Source organism: Oenanthe melanoleuca, chromosome 7, assembly GCF_029582105.1.
Source record: "Oenanthe melanoleuca isolate GR-GAL-2019-014 chromosome 7, OMel1.0, whole genome shotgun sequence".
In the NCBI taxonomy this organism is placed as follows: domain Eukaryota; kingdom Metazoa; phylum Chordata; class Aves; order Passeriformes; family Muscicapidae; genus Oenanthe; species Oenanthe melanoleuca.
In genome coordinates, this window is record NC_079341.1 from 630,895 (window position 1) to 651,551 (window position 20,657).

At 53.0% G+C, this 20,657-nt stretch overlaps 1 protein-coding gene across 1 annotated transcript; it reads right to left on the reverse strand.

Moving 5' to 3' along the window:
• Positions 1-954: 954 nt before the first annotated feature.
• Positions 955-20,487, reverse strand: LOC130255600 (aryl hydrocarbon receptor-like). The gene is made up of 11 exons (XM_056496492.1): positions 20,447-20,487; positions 19,388-19,575; positions 10,687-10,793; positions 6,996-7,085; positions 5,969-6,092; positions 5,600-5,730; positions 4,853-5,055; positions 4,659-4,768; positions 4,251-4,392; positions 2,438-3,944; positions 955-2,350 (listed from the first exon to the last, which is right to left on the reverse strand). The coding sequence occupies exons 1-11, from the start codon at positions 20,485-20,487 to the stop codon at positions 2,195-2,197; spliced, it is 2,799 nt and encodes a 932-aa protein (XP_056352467.1). The 3' UTR covers positions 955-2,194.
• Positions 20,488-20,657: the final 170 nt, after the last annotated feature.

Here is a 20,657-nt window from a genome sequence, read left to right on the forward strand (position 1 = left end):
AGGCTACAGATGCTGGGGTGATGAACAGAGGCATCTCCCTTGCTCCAGCCAGGCTCAGCCAGCCCAGTGTGTCAAGAAGCAATGCCACAAGGCCCAGGGAAGGACAGGCAGCAGCTGCTGTGAGGATGAGAATGAATTATGGATGTGCCAGCCTGCTTTAAGAGCAGAGGGCACCTCCCTCCACAGAAACGATGGCCTGTGTTTCACAGGCCACACAGACACAGACACAGCTGGACAAACCCACACTGTGCTCACTAAAAGACAGAGCCCTGGAGACACAGCCAGCAGGGCTGCAGTCTTCCCAAGGTCACCTGGGCTCCTCGGAAGCTCATGGTGCTGTGGAGATGCATGGCAAAGAAGAGGAGAAACCCATCAGGGCAGCTGGTCATGGAATGGTTGCCCACACACGCAGGACCTGGCTCAAGGAGGAAGTCTGGCAGTGGTCAGGTTGTGCTCAGCACCTGGGACTCAGTTGAAGTCACTGAGCTGCAGCCCCAGGGATGTTCTGGTGCTGTCCCTCCATCCCCCTCAGCGCAGGTGGTGCTGCCCAGAGCAAACTCCTCTGAATGAAGGGAGGAAAAAGCAGAGTACAGCATAGAAACCATAAAAGATCAAACACTCCCAGCACATCTCCATCAAAAATTCAGAAACATTTCAAAACTGCCTTAATTTGCTAAGGAAAAAGAGGTGCCAGGAAGGGGCGGGAATGTTGGAAAACTCAGCATTCAGAGAAAACAAACCTGTGTTTTTTCTAATTTCCGGGTTGAAAAATCAACAGTGCAGGAGAAAAGAATCAGCTCATTTCTCTGAAAAGATGTTTTCTATTACATACTAGAAACTATAGAGACTTTGTATAAATAGACATACTTTATATGTCAATATATCTACTTGCAACATTATGTACACATAATACATATTATTGTATGAATATTGTATGGTTTTTTATACACTCACCCTTCTCTGTCAGATTTTCCAGTTCCTTTCAAACATCCATGGTAGGAGCTGGCACATGGACTGTGTACATCCCAAAGGCTCCAAGTGCTCCTCAGGATCCCTTCCAACCCAACCCATTGTGTCCCAGGCTCCAATGCTGCAGCCAGCAAACCCTGACATGCTCCAGGTTGGGAAGAGACAACCAGCGAGGGAGAGAGCAGGGAGGAGCTCCAAAAACCATTTATTGAAACAAAACCAATAGGAATTCACATGAATCCAAAGGTGGGCAAGCAGGAGAAGGGAGGGATGAGCTTTGTCAGGTTTCTTAAAGGATTACCGTGTTTCTGATCTTTTAAAGAACCTCTTCATCCCATTCCACAGGATGCTGCTTTGTGATGGTAAGAGTTTTTTTCCTTCTACTAGAGTGGCAAAAAAATAAATCTGTCAACTCTCATTATGCACACCTATGGGCTGTGGGTTTCTTTCTGTGGGAAAATACCACTCTCTCAGTTCTTACAATTAAGTAGCATTATACTGATTTTCTTTATCTTACTGAATTTTCTGTTTTTTAACTGGAAACTTTGAGACTTGAAGTCTGAGGGTATCTTGGAGGCCATCACCCAGAGAGAACCACTTTAGCAGTCAATCTGGGCATGTCTTGTACAGTACAGCAAGACCCAGGGTGTTTGCTACAGGAGCTCTAACCTGGATCCCAAACACTGGGAACACCTGGGACACAGGGAAAGCTGGGGTGGGAAAGGATCAGAGCAACACAAGAACACCACACAAGGCTCATTTTCCTTATAAAACAGGCAATATCTGTACAACGAGGCTACAGTCATAAGTACCTGGCTGGGTTAGCAGAAGAGTTAATATAAGAGGTGAAAACTTGTGTCTCTTTCTTTAGGACAGGCTTTTATGAGGCTTGTATGCATGCTGGATCATGCATGTAAATACAAAGCTTTGGTTGGACTCCTAGGCTGACTTGCAACCACAGCTCAGCTTCCTCCAGCACCCTGGGAAATCTGTCCTCCAGCCGTGCTGCTGTCCCTCCCCAGGCCAGGGACACCAGCATGGGAACAGCACAGGGAGCACGACAGTGGGAAGTTGAGAAAGGGGCAAAACCCCCCAGGTGAGCCAAAGCGACCAACATCAATAGCACGGGCAGGATGTGCACAGAAGTGGGGAAGGCTTGTTATCTGCAGCTTGAAGTTTGCTCCTTCCCCAGGGAACAGTCCTGCTTTGTCCATCCCTCTCTCTCCTAGAAGCAGAAGTCCTCCCTGGAGGCGTGAGAGGAAGCTGGCAGCACTTCTGCCCGGGGCTGAGGCTGGCAGGGCAGTGCCAGGCTTTGCCCCAGCACTGGGTAGTCTTGGGGCAGTTCCATGGGAGAGCTGGGCAAACCACAGGTGCTGCAGGGCTAGGAGAGAGACAGAGAACAGGGTTATCAGCTGGGCTGATTCCCAGCAAGAAAACACTGAGTCCCAGAGTGGAGCAAAGCCCTTACCCTGTGCCTGCCCCCCTGGCTCAGTGCAGAGGCATGTGTCCCATAGGAATCCAGAGTCTCCAAAGGACTGCTGATGCTCCCAGTATGCCCTGCAGCAGAGCCAGGGAAAGGGTGATGGGGCACAGAGGGAACAGGGCTCAGCTGCTTTTCAGGAATAAGCTGGTAGGAAGCAGGAACAAAACCGGGGTCTGGAGCCTTCTTCTCCCAGGAGTCTCCAGTGCCAGCAGGTTCCATGCTGCTCTTCAGGTTGAAGTGCTGTGAGGACACACCCAAACAGCCCTGGGGCTGGGAGATCACGTCTTGGCTGAGGCCATGAATGCTAGGCTGAGCTGGAGACTCCAGGAGTGGGTAAGCATAGTCCTGCCATCGGCTGGAGTGTGGAGAGGAGCTGGGGCTGTGGCCACACACTCCATTCATCAGCAAGTGATGGTGCTTCAGCTGGTCCTGGCACTGGCTGGGCAAGGAGAAGGACTGGTGGGCATCACCCAGGACAGGCTGCACAGCTGGCAAGTCTCCCTGCAGCTGCCCAGCCCTCAGTGGCTCCTGCAGGCAGGGGGCTCTTGGGGCTGAGCTGGGGGCCCTGTCCCATGGGGTGCCCTGCCCTGGCTGGAGGAAGTGAAGCACAGTCTGCTCCCCAGCTGGTCTCCACTGGGAGCCACTGGATGGCTCTTCCTGCTTAGCAAGCTCCACGACCAGCCCTGGCACAGCACCAAGGGCCTGCTCCCACAGCAGGGCAGGGGGCTGGCCCAGGGCAGTGCTGGGCTGCCCTGCATGCTGTGCCAGGTGGCACCTTGAGTCCTTGCTCTCCATATGGCATGAAGCAGTGCCTGGCAGAGGACAGACTTGCTGCCCTCCCTCATGCTCATCCACTGGAGGGCTGGGGACAGAGGAGAGAATCTGCTCGCTGGCCAGGCTGTCATTCAGGAATGGGGACTGCCCTGGGTCCATATTGACCATCACCATTTTCTCATCCAGCAGCAGGAGCTCCAGGTCCTCAGCATTCAAGCCCAGGCCCTCCAAAGCACCGAAGAGCTCGTTGGAACAGCTCTCATCACTCTTAATTGAGAGTGAGTTCATGGTGGCCAAGAGAGGGTCCTCTTGCTGCAAATCCAGCAGCTTCTCTTGGAGGCTATTGCCACTTGAAGAAGCTGGAGCTGTGCCTGTACTCCAGGCACCCCCTCCTGCACCTGGCAAAGACACATCCCCGAGCTGGAAAGCGCTGCTGAAGGAAGGGTTCACGGTGGGAGGTGGGTGGGAGGCACACTCTGCCGTATGCTGTCGCATCACAGTGCCCAGCAGGGACCTGGGGTCGATGCCATTCTTCTGGGAGTGCCCTACATGGCTGCAGGAGGGCTTCTTGGACTTGCAGGGCTTTCCTTTGCTCTGGTAAAGGTCAGGGAAGCCCAGGAGAGGGCGAGTGCTTTGGTACAGAAGTGCCTCTCCTGTAGTAAAGGTAAAGGGAAGATGCGTGGACCTCTTCCGAAGGTGTTCTCCTCCTTCTTCATCTCTGCAGGGCAGGAAGAGGACACGTGGTTGACACATGCACAAACTCACCCCACAAGTGCTTCTGCAGTGGGCAGTTGTGATCCCTGCAAGCCATAGCCCCTTTGCTACAGCCAACATGCATTCACACAAATACACACACATACAAAAACAAAACACCTGCAGCAAGACCAGCACCAAGCCCAGAATGCCACTGCTGCTCCTTTAAAAGGCACAAGCAGCAACGACAAATCCAACATCCTGCCCTGCTCAGGATGTCCCAGAACCATGGAAAGAGCCAGGTTGTGCCCATACCAGCCCCAGCACGTACACGAGGGGTCTCTGTGTGACCACGATGTAGTCGGGTTTGCCATTCTTGTAGACGAGGCGTGCGTTGGCCTGCACCCACTTCCAGCGGTTGTCCTTGGTCAGCAGCCGGAACACTGTCAGGCCACTCTCCCCCGTCCTCATCACTGCCGGGAGGAAGCACGAGGGCTGTCACCATGGCACACTGCCCTTGCCAGCTGGCAACAGTGGCAGCACGGCTGGCATGCACAGGGGACACCATCCCGCTGAACAGCCCTCGCTGCACTCTGTCCCAAGCTTCCTGCAGCAACAGGAGCAAGCACAGCAAAGCACTCTGTGGGGAAAGAGCCACTAGGCTTGACAGAGCAGCACATGGAGCTGCCCAAGTCCCAGCCCACTCATCAGCACAAGTGACCACAGCGGGGACTCTTACTCCTGATGTGGTTCTCAGCACAGTACAGCGTGTCAGCAGCATGGACAAACTGGTACCCAGTGCCACACATCCGCAGCTCCGCCTCGGTGTAGCCCAGGACAATCTTCCCCCTGTGAGAGAGACAGCAGACTCAGCTCAGAGGCAGGGTGGGGGTGGGATGTCTGGAACAGAGGACTGGAAGCTCTGCTGCTTACTTGGCATCACACGCCAAGGGGGTGAAGTCTAGCTTATGCTTGGTCCTGAAGATCATGTTCTTGGTTTGGATCTGCAGGAGGGACGGGGGTTGCAGGGGCGTGGAGATGGCGAACAAAGCGAGCTGGGGGGGCATGGCAGAGCCATCTTCAGACCTTTTGTTCTGCCCATGAAGGAATTTTAGCCTGCCTTGAAGGTTTAAAGCCTAGGAAGAAAAGAAAAGCTCAGTGACATGCAGAAAAGTGAGAAGGAAGTGAGCTACACAGAAAGCAAGACATCTGTCTGCAGAGTTGGTATAAATAGGATCACCTAATCACAGCATGGTTTTGGGTGGAATGACCTTAAGGATCGTCTCATTCCAATCCCTCTGCAATAGGCCAGGACACTTTCCACTACCCCAGGCTTCTCCAGACCTCATCTAATCTGGTCTTGGATACTCCCAGGGATGGACCCACAGTTTTTCTGGGCACCTTGTGCTCTCCAGTGCAGAGAAAAGGAGGGATGTCCACTACATACTTGATCTTAAGACATGCGTTTAACAAGCAAAACACAGGGCAGAAAAGCACTTTTGTTCAAGATTCAGCATTTCTGAGAGTAGAGGCTGTAGGTACAGGCGAAACCAATGAAAAAGAGGCAAGGTCTCTTGCTGAGAGAGGCAGGTGCTGCACATGGCAGGGGGTGGTTTCAGTGGTGGCATTAACCCCTGTGGTAAGCCTGCCCCTCTCCTGCTGGGGAGGATCTGTACTCACCAGGAAGCCGGAGGAATTATCCAGGAGGCAGCGAAAGCGGCACACAAAGCTCCTCTCCAGGAAGGAGGAGTTTTCTGGGGGCAGCTGCTCTGGCTTGTAGATGGCAGCACAGGAATCAACACTCTTCCCCACTGTGAAAGAGAGGGACAGAGAGGATCAAGCAAGGATTCACCTCAGCTGGGTTGGAGGTCCCCAGCACTGGGTACTGCAGCAGTTTGCAGAGCACAGCAAGAGAAACTGGGGGAAAGCCACAACATTTGAATGAATCCATGGCCTGCATATGGGTGCAGTGGTGACAGCAAGCTGGGCTCCCAGCATCCCTGGGGAGCCACACACCTTATGTCAGCCAGGATGGCAGCCTGCCTTTACCTGCTGGAGAAGGCTCACCCTTGGGAGTGCGTGGTGGGTCCAGGGCCCAGTGGAGGTTGCGCCTGAATTCCGGCTGGTCCTCAGTGTGGATCAGCTCAAAGATGCTCTGGTGCATGACATCTGTCTAGAGGGGACATGCCATCTTGTGAGCTCTGCAGCCTGTCCCAGGTTTCATGTCCCACCTGGGAACAGCCTGTCACAGCCACAGTTGGTTTTATCTTGCCCAGCTTCCCTGGTGCTCAAATGGATCCTCAGCTAACTGAGGTTGGAACCTTTCCTCCAAAACTGACATTGGTGGGAACAGACAGCACATCTGGCTTTAAGGACCCCTTGCCCAAGTTTGGCCTGACTTCCTCCCCAACAGAAGCCCAAAGAGCCCAAAAGCCAATAGAGCTTCCCTCTGATGCACCCATAACTCAAAATCCTAGTGCTGACTTAAGAAATGAGAGGAAAATCATGGATTTGAGGACAAAACAGGAGCAAGGCCACCCCATCTCTAGACTGCTCCCAAGAGAACAATGCCCTGGGACTTGCTCTCTGTGCCCAGGTAGACAAGTCTCATCTAGCCCAGGTGCTGGGGACAGCCAGCTGTGTGTGGGTGACACTGAACCACAGCAGCTGAAGAACTGCAGCTAAGTCCCACCTCCCTGTATACCTGATGTAGTGCCCTCCAAATTACCTGGGTGCTCAAAGCACTGAAGCCTTGCAGGATTTACCAGGATTTGAGTGGGCACCCCAGGCAAACTGGGCAAGGAATCCCAAACATCTCACCACAGCCATGAACCCCATGAAGGCCCCATCAGCACAGCTGCTGGAAAGTATCTATGGGCTGATGAAGTCCCTTGTCACCTACCAATGACCACGTCTGGCAATATGGAGTCCAAATTCCCAAGACCAAGGAAAAGCCCCAGACAGCTCCCTGAGACCCTGTGACCCCTGCAGAGCCTCCTCCCTGCAGGGAACTTGGGGCTGTTCTCCACCACCAAGGAAAAATCCACTCTCCACAGCAAATCAGAGTCCCACCAACCTGTTGAAATCCCAGATAGTCCTGGATTGTATGTGAGGAGTAAAATATCAGCCCTTCTGATGTCACCACCAGCACAAAGCCATTGAGAGCCTGTAGGAGAGAGGAGATCAGCAGGTACAGGCCACAATCACACCACTTTTCCAGCAGGATACCTGTCACCCAAAGCCTGGCCAGCAGGCAGCTGAGCCACCACAGATGGCCTCTCTGAGGTCACACAGCTCTTCCCTACAGCTGCCTGAGAATATCCTAATCCAGACTGATGAAAAACTGTGCTTCCATCCTGGGAGCATTGACTCAGACTCAGCTTTGGACATTTATCTCATCCCATGCAGGGAGCAGATAAAAACCTCTGAACTTCTTACAGGATGAAGGCAGACTCCAGCAGGAACAGGTCCATTCTGGTGGAAATGAGTTGTTTCCAACAGCCTTGAGAGCCTTAGCAGTTGTGTGTGGCCATTCCAGGTTCCAGAGGAGTGGCCTGGAGAAGGACCATGGTGTGGTCTGGACTGTCCATGGGCAAGGAGCAAGGCCAAGGAAGGTGTTGTCTCCACTGCTTGCTCTCCTCAAGGTGGCCAGTGCTGAAAGGGCCTTAACCAGTGGAAATGGAAAAGCCAAAAGCTAAAGCATAAGAGTTTGGATTTAAAATTGCACCAAAACCAATCTGATTTTTGAAAAGCCTATTTCTTCCAAAGCAGCAGGGAATTCAGTCTGAGTCTGGTGCCTGAACTTAGCGGAAAGCCACAGAATTCCTGGGTGACTCCAGCACGCTTTTCTTTTCAGCCAATATACCACAGAATCACTCAGGCTGGAGAATTCCCTCTAAGAGCACTTCCTCTGGAGCACTACCTGGTTCATGCACACCCCACACCCCTTAGGGCTGAATGCTGTGCTCTGTTTTCACAAAATAAATACCCAAAGCTTCTGTGCCTGTGTAGGATTGAAACACCAAGCCCTCCCACAGAGGGGAGCAAATGCAGCCATCAATCTGAAGTTTCCATTGCATTTTTAATGTTACACATTTAGACATTTCACAGGTCCTTCCATCCATCCCTCAAGCCACAGGATTTCAAAGTCAATATTCAAAGGAACAGTAGGCTTCCTGGCAGGAATGGGTTGAACTGCTCAGATCCTCTAAATCACTCAAGATGGGCTCACTGCTACCAGTTTAATGAATTTGGGAAGTAATTTGGGTGTTCTCCCACAGCTTTTAAAAGCCCCACGGCTGGCAGGACAGGACACACGAGCAGGGACCAGGGTTCTGGCTGACAGGGTTCTTTACACCTGGAGAAGACTAGAAGGGGCAGAGGAGCTTCCCTACCAGTTTGGGAGTTACAGCTCCTTTCCAGAAGCCCTGTCTTTCCATCCCTGCTCTGTGGCAGCAGGCAGGAGCTCACAGGCTGACACTGCTAACACATGCACTGGCAAGATCCAGGTAAGCACCCTCAAGTGCTGCAGGCACAGCACCAATCCTTGCAAGCCTCTGTGGCACAGAGCCCAGGGCTTTGGAGACCTTGTCATCCCTCCTGCAAGGGCTGAGAGCAGCCCCTCAGCAGTACTCTGTGAGCCCAGCTGGCAGACATCACTCTGTGACTCAGAGTCCCCAAGTCTGGGTGCCAGAGTCACCCAGCAGACACCTTCAAGCCCATGGTGCTGCCCAAGAGAAAAGGCAGCGAAACCCCATGAAAATCATTGGTTTATCTTGCCAGAAGCTGAAGAGCTTTCACTGCCCTGACACCACCACACGGCCACCCCTCCCTAAGGGCAACAGATCCCCATGGGGACACTGTGGCAGCATGAAGCAGGACCTCTCTGGAAGGCAGGGCTCCTGCAGCGTGGGCCCTGTGGCTTTTCAGAGCCAAAACCATCCTGTACCACTAACCTGGAAGGGAAGCCACAGCAGCCAGGCCTGGCCTGCTTCCCCCACTTCATAATGTACAGACATCAGCATTAATTAGGGCCTGGCATGTAGTCTCAGCCAAGCCCAGCTATTGTTGCTGCCAACTCCTGTTTCATTGTCCGGGTCAGAGTTTCTCCCCCTCTCCTTCCCTTTATTCCAGGCACAAATGCTCTCTCTATTTACTGGGGTTGATCACAGTGTGTGGGAATCTGCTGCAGAGGTTAATTAGTGTCGCCAAATGCACTTTAACCCTTTGAGCAGCTTCAGAGGGGGAGAGGGGAAGAATCAGAGCAGATCGAGAGATGAAGGAAGTTTGGCCATCAGAGGTGACAGACCAGGTAGAAGCATGTTTATAAATATGGAGGAATGTTTCCCTGGGGGTACAGAGACAGATTGTGAGCTCCTGCCACACCCAGGGTCACACAGACAGATCCTGAGAGAGCTGAACCAGCTTTTCAGGCCCAGTTTGGTACCTCTAAAAGGATGATACCCAACTGTGGGAGGAGCTGATAAGCAGGACATCCATCACCACGCCCCCAACCCAATGCTGAGCAAATTTGTTACATCCTGAGAGAAAACCCTTAGGTTTCTGGTTATTAACCAGGCCGGCTTTAGAACTTCTCCCACCAGACACAGAGATCCTCAGCTCTCAGGCAGGATGGTAATCACACTTCATGCTGAGTGAGCATTTGGACAGCAGCTGGGGCTGCCCAGCACACTCAGCTTGTGCTGGAGGACAGGCAGGCAGGGGACAGTGTCACAGCCTGTGCCTGGGCAGGCAGGGGACAGTGCCACAGCCCGTGCCTGGGCAGGCAGGGGACAGTGCCACAGCCCGTGCCAGCAGGGGACAGTGCCACAGCCCGTGCCAGCAGGGGACAGTGCCACAGCCCGTGCCAGCAGGGGACAGTGCCACAGCCCGTGCCAGCAGGGGACAGTGCCACAGCCCGTGCCAGCAGGGGACAGTGCCACAGCCCGTGCCAGCAGGGGACAGTGCCACAGCCCGTGCCAGCAGGGGACAGTGCCACAGCCCGTGCCAGCAGGGGACAGCAGACTTGTGTTCTTGCAGGACCTTGTGCTGCCAGAGCCTGACTTCTACCCATTCCCAGCACACAGTTTGGAGACAGAAGGTGACTTCCTGGCACCTCTGACCAAACCATGGCAGCTACAGCATCACCAGCCTCATCTCCAGCATCACCAAAGGAGACCACTTGGGAAAAACAGAGCTCCTGGGATACACCCACCCACCCTGTGTTTAAGGGATGAGCACACAGCCCATCAGCACCTGTCTGTGTGCTCAGTGTCACACATTTCCTCAGAATCAGGAGAGACACCCACAATATTTTCCTCCCTGTTTTCACCAGTATTTGGACAACATTCCCCAGTCAGAATCAGTGTGCCTATGCTGAAAACTGCACTCAAACATCTTGCTCAGTTTGGTTCCCATGTTATACCTCTGGCAAACTTAGACTTGAGGGAAGAGAAGCAGCAAATATCGATATCCATGCTCAGAAATCCCAAGATGTTCCCTACATATAGCAATTAACATTTTTTTTACAAATGGCAATTTTTTCCAGTAATAATGGGAAAAGCAGGAAAGGAGCAACAGTTTCTGCCCCAGAGACCTCTGGAGGTCTTAAACTCCTGCCCAGTGAGAAGCACAGTGAGCTATACCACATGAAATCACAAATCACCTGCCATCAGCAACATAATGGCCTGGTTTTGGGGTAAAACTCAAAGGAGCTAGAAGAGGAACAAGAGGAAGATCCCATGAAGACATTTGTGAGGAACACTAACCTGTAGGAGCAGCTCACCCTCTGGAACAGCTGCCAAGCCCAGAGCTGGTCTGGTACCACAGGTTCCATCCCTCTGGACTTCTTTAGCACCAGGATTCTTCAGAGCACCTGCACCAAGGAAGGGGAAGGGACATCAGTGCTGCAGGAACACACTGCCACAACAGCTGGAATGCTGCAAGCTGGACAGTGGAGGGGAAGCCACCACACAGCCACAGCCCTTCACTTTACCCCTCACAAGAATCAATTTTAAGAGGATGTTTCCCCATCCCTCAAACACTCCCAAATGTTTCAGTCTGAATCCCCCCTCTTCCTCGTTATATTTCCCCCTTTTAAAACCTACTACTAAAAAGCAGGTAAAGCCAGGGATGCTTAAGGCAGGTAGGCATCAGAATCACTGAATTACGGAATCATTAAAGCTGAGGAAAGATCATAGAGCCCCACCATTCCCCAGCACTGCCAAGACCCCACCAAACCATGTCTCCAACTGCCACACCCATAGGTCTTCTGAACACTTCCCAGGGCAGTGAATCCACCACTGCCCTGGGGAGCCTGGTCTAATACCTGACTGCTTTAATGAGGAAATTTTTCCCAATACTGAAACTAAACCTGCCCTGGCAAACTTGAGGCTGTTTCCTCTTGTCCTATCTCTTGGTCCCTAGAAGCAGAGCAGCCCATCCCTCTCCTGTCAGGGAGTTGTGGACAACACGAAGGCCCTTCTGAACCTCCTTTTCTCCAGGCTTTCCCAGCTCCCTCAGCTGTTCCTCATTAGATTTGTGCTCCAGACCCTTCCCCAGCTCTGCTCCCTTGCCTGGCCATGCTCCAGCCCCTCAATGTCTTTCTGGTTGTGAGGGGCCAAAATTGAGCAGAGGATTCAAAGTCTGGCCCCAGCAATGCCCAGCACAAGGGACAGTCACTGCCCTGGCCCTGTGGCCACACCATGGTGTTCCTGACCACCTGGCAGATGCTGGCAACAGCAGCAGCAGTCTGCCCTACCCAAGGGGCATTATACCAAATCCTAGGATCAGGAATGTGCCATTTTGAAGGATACAGCTCAGTCATTGATGTCTCGTTACAGTTCAGCAACACAGCGGGTTTACTCAACCAAATTAAGGCAAGCCACAGCTCACAGTGGGATAAAAACAACACAGAAAACACACGCATCCAGACACAGACACCCAAGATCTAAGAGTGGTTGATGCACAATCCATGAGCTGAGGGAATCTGTCACTCAGCTGAGCTGAACGACGTGCCCATAAATTTTGCTCTGTGCTCCCCAAGAGATCGACTGCTGGGGATATTTTGGTGTGGAAAATAATTAAAGGGTAAGATGACAACAAGCCTGTGCATGACAGGCCTGTCCAGAGGAGCTCACAGGAAAGCTGGGGAGGCTCTTGCCAGCACCATGAGGACAGAGGACAGCATTTGGCCGCTGGTAAACCAGCTGCTCCCTGCTGGGATCAGGAAGGAAAGGTGTCAAACACCAGCTGCAGCACCACGGTGGCCTGGGAGGGAGCAAGAGGGAGCAAGAGCTCTCTTGGATCTCTCCCAGACTGCAGGGCTGCCAGGCCCAGAGGCAATGGGAGCATCAAGTGGACTTTGGAAGCAATTGGACAGTGAGTCAGAAGGCAGCAGCCACCAGTACATAAACAAAGGCAGGCTCTGTGCTCCTTGTGCTTTGTCAAAGCAGCTGCTGAAACTCAGCTCCTCCATCTGAATGGAGCTGATCCTGAAGGATATCAGACACTGCAAAAGGTAGATGTTCCAGAGTCAGGCTTTGGGGACAAAGATCTTCCACCAGGCACAGGACCATCCCAGAGATCAACTCTGCTCCATAACCAAAGGCAAAGCACACCCCATTACTCTAATACTTAGAGAAAAATCCCTGATCAAGCATCAATCCCACTGCTTCTGGGAGCTCTGGGGAATTCCCCAAGCTCAGTCTGCCCAGACTGTTTCAGGAGTTGGCCAGGGATAGGCTGACACCAGGACTGAGGTTACAGCATGTGTTTGTACAACTTGGGGGTCACGTCCAAGCCAGCTGGGGTGGACACAGAGTCTGCTGTGGCCTCACTCCTTCCCACCCTGAGGGACCACCTGGGGTCCCCTATCCAGAGTGGAGCCCACACACAACCTCTGAGAGGGACAGGCTGTCACACAGAACAGCCTGAGAGATGGCACGACACCCAGGCAGGGCCCTGTGGTGTGGATGGAGCAGGTTTGTGCCAGTGCCCTTCCAGCAACTCGCTTTTCTGATTCGCTGGGAGCAAAATGCAGGAGCTATGAATTATTCAAGGTCTCCAGTTCTCCTCTGTGAGCTCCCAGCCCAATGTGCTGGAGGTGAGAGATAGAAATAAACTAGGCTGGCAGGGGAGCAGCTAAAGGTGCTGCCCTCTGTTCAGGCTCTGGTTTAATGGATTGATACCACTCCTGCAAACAGAAATCTTGATCCCAACTGCTGCCTAAAAACAGGCTTTGCTATCAGCATCTGGGCTGTGGGGCCAGAGAAGACCCATTAACAGCACAGGACAGCCCACTGTCCTCCTTGGGGATGTCTGCCACCAAACAGGATCCAAGCACCGGGTGTGAGGAGCAAGCCAGAATTCCCACCGAGGTTTCCCCACACCAAAGAGCGCTTTTTCTGCCCGAGTCACCCAAAGATCCCCAAAGAGGACAGGCTCTTGGCTGTGGCCACTCCAAGCTGGCATCCTGCCCAGTGTCCCCCAGCTTTGTGTGTCCATAAATAGCCTCGTGCAGCCCCCAGGGTCAGCAATTCAGCACAACTGTCACAGCACATCAGGCTGATGGAGCAGAACAAGCCACGGACCCCTCCCTGCTGCGTGCATCCCGCCTGGAGCTGGGCACCAGGAAAGGTGGGATGCACTCCAGGCACAGCACTCTCCTTCACCTAGAGCAACAAGACCAGGCGTAGCCTTTGCCCTCACTGAGTAACTGGGGACAGGCACTTGCAGGGAAAAAACAGGAGGATAAAAAGGGGAGAAGTGGCTTTTCCTGGGCTCCATCCCTCTGGCCAGCAGTGTCACCTTTATTGCTGGAGGGAGAAAGGTGAGGAGACAGAAGCTGGCCACCTGAAAGCATCGAGGCTTGCACAATTGCCCTGTTATTTCTTCCAAGAAACAGCTTCTGCCAGGCCCTGCAGGCTATTGGGCTGCAAAGAGCCTTTTGGCTGAGAGGAAGAAAGTCTCTCCCATCTCCGGATAATGAGCTCCCTGCCCTGTGGTCATCCTCACACACGGTGCTCACCAGCTCCCTGCCAGCCCTGTGCTGTCACTAGGAGAGAGGAGGGGCCACCGGGGTGGGTTTCCTCCCTCCATCTCCAGGTGCTTCCAGCCTGGGAATCTGTTTCACATGGTGCTGCAGGGACACCTTGCTGCCTACCAGGCTTGCCAGTGAACTCCTGAACCTGCCAGGGCTTTGTAGACCTGGGAAATCTCTGCACCACCAAGCAGGAATTAACATTTTTGAGAGGATATCTCCCAGCCCCCTTCCCTCCACACAGCAAAAGCTCCTGGTGGGAGCAGGGTTTCCATCAGCCACTGACTGCAAAGGAGAAAAATAAGACAACTCTATCCCAAACCTGCTCCAGGTGTTGATGAAGGAGAAGGAAACCAAACAGCTTCCTGACTCTTCAAGAGCTGCAGGAGAGGCCTGGGCCATCTGCATAGCCACTGTCAGTCTGAGCAGATCATGGAGAGGGGAGAGAAAAGGACTTTGGTAATGGTTCTCCCCACAAGCCTTCTGCCAAACACCCCAGCATGTACCAGCCACTCTGGGGGAAGGACTGATTGAGTGATTTCTTAACAAAACTGCCTTTTATTCACCTCTCTCTCTGCCATTTCTGCCAATCCCCTGAAGAGCTGGTCTTACCTCATGGTTAAGTCTCTACTTCCATGAGTGGATCTCCAGATGTCCCTTTGCCATCCACTTCTCCACCTCCTCCTTGCTCACAGGCAGAGGGAACCATAGCTCTGCTGCTCAGTATACTCCCCTCACATCAAACAACCCCTCTACATCGCTTTTTCCTACATTTTATTGCCAGTAAGAGTGAAAATATTGTAAATTTAGAAAACATGTAAATGGTGAGTGAAGTGGGCACAGATTTGCTGACACCAAGCCACAGAGCCATCTTCTCCCTGCTTTGTTGAAGCATCCATTGGGTTCTCACCAATACTGTTCAAAGCCCTTTTTCCAGCCACTGACAAACACTTGCTGACTTCCCATTTGTTAAATCATAATGGATAGCACGGTTTTACTTAACTTTATACTGCCACAGCTCCCTGTTCACAAAAATTTCATTAAACAGATGAATTATTTATCCCTGCCTGAATGGTGTGGATACTCAAGAACGCTTGTGGTTAATAATGGATGGCCTCCTAAAAGATCTCACTACACTTTTAGAAGCAAGGAGGCTGCTGTGAGCCCCAGGGAGCTCCACCAGCATCCTACCAGCTGCTTTCCTGAGCGGCTCAAAAAAGCACTTGGCAAGGAAAGCATGCAGCAGGAAAACTGCCTACCTAAGGGAAGTCTCAAGACTTCCCCACCTGAAATTGCTCTGTGAGGTCAACTCATTTCCTAGGCAATTAAGAGAGCACAGTGATCACAGGACTAGGCTTTGTTTTTCTTAAACCAGCCCTTAGGCTTCACTGCTACAGCTCCCTGCAGTGCTTGACGAACAGCTCAGGAGGAAGGAGAGCACACAAGTGAAGGGATGAGCAGTGTTAGTCCCACACACCCCATCTCAAGCAGAGATCCCTGAGCAGAGATTTCAGGGGCAGTTATATAGTCTATAATACTGATATAATTAAAAGCACTTTTCCAGGCTGACGTGACTGCAGGTCAGGCACCTTTTGGGCCACCACAGATCCAGCAATAACAATTTGGTTTCATATCACAGATCAAAGGGTGAGGCTCAGCCCCGAGGCCGCACATCAATCCTACAGCAGCCACCAAAGATTTTAAGAACACTCTGGGAAAATCCTCAAGCCCCCAACAGCCACAAGAGTGTTATCTTTTAAGGAAACACGGGAGAGAAAAACTGCTTAAGTTTTGGATACCTGACTTTAAGCTTCTGTATAGAATAGACTCATGCAGAGCTCAAACCACACAGAGCCCAGAACGACTCTCTGATCCACAGTCACAGACTGTGCAGCCAACAAGCCCCTCTGGAGCCAAAAGTTTCTAAAGGCCACAGCAGGTGCCAGGGGGTTTTACCCTCTCCTCCCAGCCAGCAATGCACCTGAGCTGCCCAGAGAGCCAGGCAGAAAGATGCACACAGGCAGAGGTGCATCTGCATCTCTGAGGATTCCCACTCCAAGGCAGGCTTAGCCCATTGCTGTGGGTTCAAACGACAGACCTCTTCCTACAGCTCATAAACCCTAGACTTGATTCAGAGCATCATGTCATCACTGAACATCAGGCACATGGCACCCTGGGGACACCCAGCTGGCCCCCAGGGGCAAGTGAGCCCAGCAGGGGCTACTCATACACCAGAAGGGCCAGGCTTGCTGTAGGATGGGAAGCACAGCTCAGACGACCTTTCCATCACACTGCAGGAACAAACTGAGAGGCGCTTCTCCAAAGTAAGCCCCTGGCCGTTGTGACATCTGCCAGTTGACCTCCCACCAGGAGTTTAAGTGGCCCAAACTACACAGATGGCACCTGGCAGCCATATGACAAGGTCTTTGAGGCATCTTCTTTTTTTGATAAGAAATACTCCTGCAGAACAAGACAGCAAACCTTCACCTGGAGCATCTTTTCTTCTCTCCCCCTTGCCAGAAGGTGAGGGAGGTGGAAGAGACAGGACACCTCCCCTCCCAGCAGCTGGGCCCTCGCTCCAAGGGTTGAACAGGGAGGGATTAGAGGGGAGCAGCCCTGCCAGGCACCACCAGGGATAAGCTGCTGGCAAACAGCTGGTGTGACATTCTGTGCAGCCCCCAGGACAGCAGCACATGGGCTAGGGGGACAGGGAGGTTCCCTGGGGCAAAGTCCCACCTCTACTGAACCCCATAGCTGAAAGAGCTTCCAGCAGAGCAGGGAGGAAGACCAGGGCAGGAAATGAGAATTACAAGTATTTGTTCAACAAGGCAGGTAAGAAATAAGGGATTTGGGAGCACTGTTGTAGGGGAAGAGACCTGGGTGGGAAAGGAGGAGGTACAAGCCTTTAAATCAGCTGGGATTGATGTTTGGATAGCATGGAAGCCCACCTCAGCTCCTTTTGGCCCTCTTGGTTCTGGTGCTGGGTGGTGGTGCTTGTCCAGCAGGGTGGATGTCAGATGGACTGGATATCCTGCTCCCTGGCAGGACACCTCTGCCAATGTCTCCATCCCTCCCGGGATCCTGCTCCCCTCCTTCATGGTAAGGAAGCACTTGTGTGAACTTGGGATTGCAGAGTCAGGCAATGGGGGAGGGGAAAGGCACCTGGGAATCTCACAGAGGAAGCACAGCTGCCCCATCACAAAGGGAGCCTCTTCCACCTGCCATGGATCAGGAGGAGACCTTGGCTGAGATCCCTCCTCCCCCAGAGCTGCTTCCTGCTTTGTTACACCAGAAAGATTTGAGTAGAATCAGCCCACAAACACACACCAGGATGCTCTTGTCCTTTGCTTTTCCAAAGCCCTGCAGAAAGCCACTGCCTGACACCAGGGTGGCAGCAGAGCCACCAACCCAGCACATCAGCCTGAGAAAGGGCTTGTTTGGGTAAATAACCCTGCTCAGCAAAGGCAGCTCTTGATGATCTCTAAACCACTCCAAAGATTAAACAACAGAACACTGAGCAGCTTTAAATCCTCTGATTCCTGCCAATGAACTGCAGGCCTTCAGTGGTTCCCCCACACAGGCAGAAAGGCAGCAGGGACAGCTTCCCTTCAGACCATAAAGAACAAAAATCCTCACACCCCCAGGAAAAACATATCCTTATAAAAATGAAAGGCCTTTAAGCCTGTACAAACTTCCCCATGTATGAGATATGTGTAAACTGAGATGGTGAAGTAACGTTAAAACCAATTAATAATTAATAAACTGGTAAGTATTTATTCTAGCAGGGAATGGGCTAGCATAAACTTGCTGGGTGAATTGCTGTCAGCAATCACAGGCATCACCTGAGACCTGCTCCAGCTGTTTCTCCTCACAATCCATGGCAGCACATCCCAAATTTTGTCCTTGCTTTCTCACTATCTTCTTTCAGGGAGCACTCAAACAAGGTAGATAAAGTCACCTAAAATCAATTATTTTGTTGATAAGCTTGCCCAGAGTTCCATTTAAGGATTCTTCTTAAATTATTAACGTCACAAAGGACCCAGCTGGGTCTGCAATAGAATGGGTACTTGCATCTGAAAGGCTGAAGCTTTTCTCCTTCCCTGCTACACCTGCCTGAAAGCCATCCCACAGCCTAGGACAAACGGCAAATCGGTGCCATGAAATTAAACCAGATGGAATGATGCAGGGGAGGGGGGCTGGAAAAGACCCTAAACAACGAGACAATCTCAGAATAGTAAATTTCCTGATGACCTGGTTCACAAGGCAAACAACTCTCCCAGGCTATTCCTTTCCCAGCTCACCCACTTACCCATCCTTTAAGTGGGGTTAAAAGAGAGTGTTAAAAATAAAAGGCTCCCAAAAACAAAAGGCACTTCCTTGGGAAGCTCCCCAGCCGAGACGCAAAAGACTCTGCCTCAACCCTCCCTCATAAATCGGAATTTTCTACCTCAGCGAAACTCACAAACAAAATCAACTTCATCCCTCCGACCCCACGGCAGAGCCGGACGCAGCCCCAGCCTGGCACAGCGAGGAAATGTGGGCTAGACAAGGAATTTAAGGGAAAAAAAGCAATTTAAGGGAAAGGAATCAAAATTCTGCGGGGATAAAGATTGAAATTCTAGGGCAGATAAAGAACAAAATATTCGGGCGGGGGGCGGGGAGACGACGAGGACAAAATTCCAGGGATACACGGTAGAATTCCAGGGGGGGTAAATACAAAATCAAAATTCGAAGGAGTAAAACTCACCAATATTTGAGGTGGAAAGAAAAAAAAAAGAAAAAAAAAAAAAAAAAAATCGGGTAGGAGGGAGCCCCAAAATTCAAAGGGGGAGGGGGTGGTGGGGTGTGGAGGTTAGGGAAGAAACCAAACCCAAAATTCGAAGGTAAAAGGGAAAAAAACCAGCATCAAAACTCGAGAGAGAGAGGGAAATCCCACAAAATTCGAGGCGGAAAGAGGGAATCAATTTCAAGGGAAAAAACACCAACTCAAACAAGCAAAAAAATCGACGCTCTTACAGATAGAAACATTCGAGGGCGGAAAACCCACACAATTCCAGTGGGGGAAAAACCCGGCAAAATTTGAGGAGGGAAACCAAGATGCGGGGGAGCGGGAAATCCCACAAAAACTCGAGGAGGGATCGATCGATAGGAAATTCCCGAAAGCGAGGTGGGGGGCGGGAGGGGAAATCACGATTCTGGCAGGGAAAGAAAACAAGTTTTTGGTGAGGGAAGCCCCACAAAACTTAGGGGCAAAAAACTCCCAGAACACTAAAAGCGAAAAATAGTCTGTGGAGGAAAACAAATACACAAAGAATTGTGGAGAGTGGGGGGGAAAGGAATTGCAGGAGAGGGTGACACAGGTGCAGGACAGAGACAAGGGGCAGCTCCAGGCAGGAAGGGCGGACGGGGGAGGCCGTAGGGTCCCTTACCGCCCAAGAAGCTCCTGGCGCGCAGGAAGGCAGCGCTGAGGCGGAGCACCGAGAGCTTGTCCAGCCCGGCCACCACGTCGGGAGGGAAGGGCAGCAGCCCCGCCAGCCGCTCCAGCTCCCGGTTCAGCCGCTCCCGGTGCCGCTTGGACGGGTTGGAGCCGCCGCCTTCAGCCAGGCCCGACCCCGTCCTGCCGGGCGCAGCCGCGTTAATGGGGAAGGGAACCCCTCATCCCTGCCCCGGGCACAGCCGCGTTAATGGGGAAGGGGAACCCCCTCATCCCTGCCCCGGGCACAGCTGCGTTAATGGGGAAGGGAACCCCTCATCCCTGCCCCGGGCACAGCCGCATTAATGGAGAAGGGAACCCCTCATCCCTGCCCCGGGCACAGCCGCGTTAATGGGGAAGGGGAACCCCTCATCCCTGCCCCGGGCACAGCCGCGTTAATGGGGAAGGGAACCCCCTCATCCCTGCCCCGGGCACAGCCGCGTTAATGGGGAAGGGAACCCCCTCATCCCTGCCCAGGGCACAGCCGCGTTAATGGGGAAGGGAACCCCCTCATCCCTGCCCAGGGCACAGCCGCGTTAATGGGGAAGGGAACCTCCTCATCCCTGCCCCGGGCACAGCCGCGTTAATGGGGAAGGGAACCTCCTCATCCCTGCCCCGGGCACAGCCGCGTTAATGGGGAAGGGGACACCCCTCATCCCTGCCCCGGGCACAGCCGCGTTAATGGGGAAGGGGAGCCCCTCATCCCTGCCGGGCACAGCCGCGTTACCGGGGAAGGGAGCCCCCTCATCCCTGCCGGGCACAGCCGCGTTAATGGGGAAGGGGAACCCCCTCATCCCTGCCACGGGCACAGCCGCGTTAATGGGGAAGGGGAACCCCCTCATCCCTGCCACGGGCACAGCCGCGTTACCGGGGAAGGGGAGCCCCTCATCCCTGCCAGGCACAGCCGCGTTAATGGGGAAGGGGAGCCCCTCATCCCTGCCCCGGGCACAGCCGCGTTACCGGGGAAGGGGAACCCCCTCATCCCGGCCCCCTCAGCCCCCTCGCCCTCACTCACGCCCGCTGCACCGGCTTCCTCCGCCTACGCCCCGCGTACATGGCCGGGTCGGCAGCGCCCGACGCCGCTCCCTCAGTGCGAGGCAGTGAGAGAGGAGTGGGAGCGGCCTTCCCCCAGCGATGGGGGGGACGGGGGATGGACGGGGATTTGGGGCTGCGGGGGATTGGTGTGTGATGGAGCTGAGAAGGGATTTAGGGATTGAAGGGGGAGC

Coding starts and splice junctions, on each gene's coding strand:
- LOC130255600 (XM_056496492.1), bottom strand. CDS start 20,487: ATGTACGCGGGGCGTAGGCGGAGGAAGCCGGTGCAGCGGGC. Junction 6,093..6,995: donor ACTATCTGGGATTTCAACAG/GTTGGTGGGACT, acceptor TGTCCCCTCTAG/ACAGATGTCATGCACCAGAG. Junction 3,945..4,250: donor GTCACACAGAGACCCCTCGT/GTACGTGCTGGG, acceptor CCTGCCCTGCAG/AGATGAAGAAGGAGGAGAAC.